Source organism: Perognathus longimembris, chromosome 1 (assembly GCF_023159225.1).
Source record: "Perognathus longimembris pacificus isolate PPM17 chromosome 1, ASM2315922v1, whole genome shotgun sequence".
Classification (NCBI taxonomy): domain Eukaryota; kingdom Metazoa; phylum Chordata; class Mammalia; order Rodentia; family Heteromyidae; genus Perognathus; species Perognathus longimembris.
The window spans coordinates 137,629,806-137,633,255 of NC_063161.1; the positions used below are offsets into that span (position 1 = coordinate 137,629,806).

The 3,450-nt window shown below is 38.2% G+C and overlaps 1 protein-coding gene across 1 annotated transcript; it reads left to right on the top strand.

Moving 5' to 3' along the window:
* Positions 1 to 908: 908 nt before the first annotated feature.
* On the top strand, positions 909 to 3,068 carry LOC125352962 (E3 ubiquitin-protein ligase Topors-like). Its single transcript, XM_048348372.1, has one exon. The coding sequence runs from the start codon at positions 909 to 911 to the stop codon at positions 3,066 to 3,068; it is 2,160 nt and encodes a 719-aa protein (XP_048204329.1).
* The last annotated feature ends 382 nt before the right edge of the window (positions 3,069 to 3,450 follow it).

Below are 3,450 nucleotides of genomic sequence, written 5' to 3' on the forward strand. Positions count from 1 at the left end.
GTTTTCAACCTCTGAAAATTTTGCAATGTACATTCCATATAATACATATTTGTATTATATATGTATTTATTTATGTATATGTATATATCCTAGCTATATAGTTGATTATTCCTGGTGAGAACACATTTTGTTTATAATGCTACTACAAATTAACACTTATTTGTTAAGGGGTTTTGTCGGCGTTGTCTGTCTTTCTGTCTGTTTGTGACAGGGTCTCACTATGTAGCTCAGGACAGTCTTGATCTTGTGATTTTTCCTTCCTTAGCCTCCTGAATGCTTGAATACAAGCATAGGACACCATGAGTACCTCTGTAGGCATTTATAATAATCTTTCATACTTCCATATAAATATATTCTTTATTTAACAATATATTTAATTATCTTCTCTCTATATATTTGCCTTACGTCCTCTGAATTGCTATTATTAAATAATAGGGATAAAATATCACTTATTTAACCCACCTCTAGTGATTGATATTTAGATTGTTTCAGTATTTTAGTATTACTAGGGGGAAAAAAACCCACTCATCTCATCTATCATTTCACTTTACATCTAGATTAAATATATAGAGTGAGAATTTGATAGGTGAAAAGACATGATACTTAATTTAATGCTTATATTTGAATTTTTCTTTTCAGAGTTTGCAACAACTACTTTGAAAAAGAGAAAATCAGTGTGCCTATATCCTCATTGCCTTGCCGACATTGAACTTTATTATACCTTTATCCACATTGAACCTTATTATAAATTTGATTATTACTTAGCATTAATTCCACAGAGTTTGAAAATATTACACAGATGTTCATAGAGTGATTTTAGTATGAATATATATTTTCCATGCAAAATGAGGAATTGAAGCTTTTTATTTTCTCATATTCAACTTTGAAATAGCATCTGCTCAGAGAAAATGCCAGTAGATCTCTCTTCTGACTGTGATTGTCCCCACTGTTTGAATTGTGTTCAGAGTGACTCTGAGTGGAATCTTGATTCCAGGAGTAGAAGTCATTACTCTTTACCTTATAGATCAGGGAAGAAATCCAAGCCTTCTCCCAGCACACAGAACTTACTTTTTCAAAGTTGTTCCAAGCTGGAGGATGAGAACAAAGAAGATCCAGTGTTTGTTGCCACCCAGAAGAAAAGCTCTATGGGGTTTTCTCAGAAATATCGTAGTCTAAGCTCTGAGGATGTCAAAAAGAAATTGAAACCAGTGGGTGAGATGACTATTCAAGATTTACTAAAGGAATTTGGAGATTGTGGGACGATTCACCCGAACTCTATGTCTGTAGGCCACTTTAGAGATCAGGTAGTTGTGAAGTTCAGAAGGGCTCTGTATTATTCTGGAATATGGGTGAAATATGTCCAAGGCTACAAATTTGATAAACACTTGTCTGCTAATTATTTCCAAAAAAATCCTGGAAGCCTCCACCGGCTAGTCCCCTGGCTGAAAAGGGAATTAACAGCTGTTTATGGCAATTATGGATACACAGTGAAGAATATTCTGAGTGCTATCCTTCGTCACATGACAGAATATGATTTGGATAGTGGTTCCTTCATTCACCTTCTGGAACCATATCTCCAACAACATACCCATCATTTTCTACATGAGTTTATCAGTTTCGTTCACTCACCTTACAATATGGAAACCTATGACCAGCGAGCCATCTATCAATGCAATCCTACTTCCACGTGGGTGCAAAATGAGGCCAGAGCTTCAGCTCCTGCTTCTTTTTGGCCTGAGGACTGTGCTCCGAATGCAACTCAGTATGACACAAAGCAGTCTCAGAACACCCAAGTTCAATGGAATCGTGAGGAGAGGCCTCAGTCTGGAAGGAAAGCATTTCCAAATGGCAACTCTTCCTTGAAAAATGCTAAAATTCCCCCAGTCCATCAGGAAACAGCAAGCAACATCCATGTTTGTACCAAAGACAAACTAAAATCAAATGGTCACAAAGGCATAGTTTCTAATAATAATGATACAATGCTTACTTGGTCTATCCCAAGGAAAAAAGTCCCAGGTACAGTGGATTGCAAAAATTATGCTCAGGAGAAAAAGGAAGAAGGGATGAAATTGTTTCCTGGTCATGCTGAGGATCTACAAAAGAGTGAAACACCGAACTACAACTTCAGTACTCGAGAAAGTTCCAATGAAGCACAACCTCGGAAGTTCACCCAAAGAGAAGAAAAGGCTGGGTGCACTGGACAGAGAATACATTTCCTGACAAAAGAAGGAGAAGGACATAAATATACCAAATATTCGCCCAAGAGTTTTCAAAGATGGCTCAGAGGAAGATCCTTGACAAATTGCAAATGCAAAGAGAAAGACCGCTTTTGGAGTTGCCTCCCAGAAAATTTCTTTTCTCCTAAAAGAGGTGCTAGAGAGCTGAGTTCTCGCAGAAAAAAGAGAAAAAAGTGCAGACAGTCCCCACAATTTGCCAAATTCGGTTCACATTTCAGCAGAACCCCCAAAAGACAATCAAAACGCAGTAGTCACCGATCTAAATCCTTGAGTGTCAGGCCTAGAAAGAGATCTACAAGCAGAGAATTGAGTGACTTCTCACTGGGAGAAAGTCATGAAAGTGAGCACAGCTCCCTGCATATGTGCTGTGACTGGTCAAAAGAAGAGAATGCGTGTGGCTGTGAAGCGAATAGCAGAAGGGCATCCTTCCCTCTCCTACTCGTTACGCTTCCTTCAACTTCTAGGAAGAAGCCTGACTTGCCTTCTAAATGTGAAGATGCTTCCCAACCCAGAAGCAACTGTAGCTGCGTCACTTGCCCACAGCCTGGGATACATAGATCCCCTAGTAAACAGGACATGAAGCCCCAAATCCTGTTTCCTCAAGCCAGAAAAACGAGGTGCAAAAAGACTGATTGCCATTGTGCAGATATGAAAAGCATGGTGGAGGAGGCTGGTGAATTGCGGGACCTGGATGATAAAAAGGAAATGGACCATCTTCCTGGATTTGTACCTTTCTGCAAGAGGAAAATCCACAAAAGCCAGAATTCAAGTCTTCAGAGACATGGAAGTGTCCAAAACGAACACAGGAGAGACCTGGCATCAGAAAGATAGACGTGCAGGGGGAAAAATTACCCGACCTGCCTAACTGTAACAACTCTGAACATCACCTTTCCAGTAAAAATGAGTTAAAAATATTATCACATCACTTTGGACCTGAAACTAAAAGGCCTGATGGTCCAATTAGGAGCTCCTATTGGAGACAAATGCATATCATTAAATTTTTCCTATGTATAAATGTTATTTGTCTGCTTTATAAAAACTGAATGGAATTCCTAATATAGTTTAGTTTCTAGATTTACCTATGAAGATTCACTGCCAAAAGTTTGACACCATCAAGAATATTCTAGACATTGATTATACATTCACTTTTATGCACACTAAGTGTTGCTTAATGCATTATTTTTAAAAATTAACACATATGAATGTGTATGTG

What these genes read in the sequence shown, in the direction of transcription:
- LOC125352962 (XM_048348372.1), top strand. Translation starts at nt 909, where the DNA reads ATGCCAGTAGATCTCTCTTCTGACTGTGATTGTCCCCACTGTTTGAAT.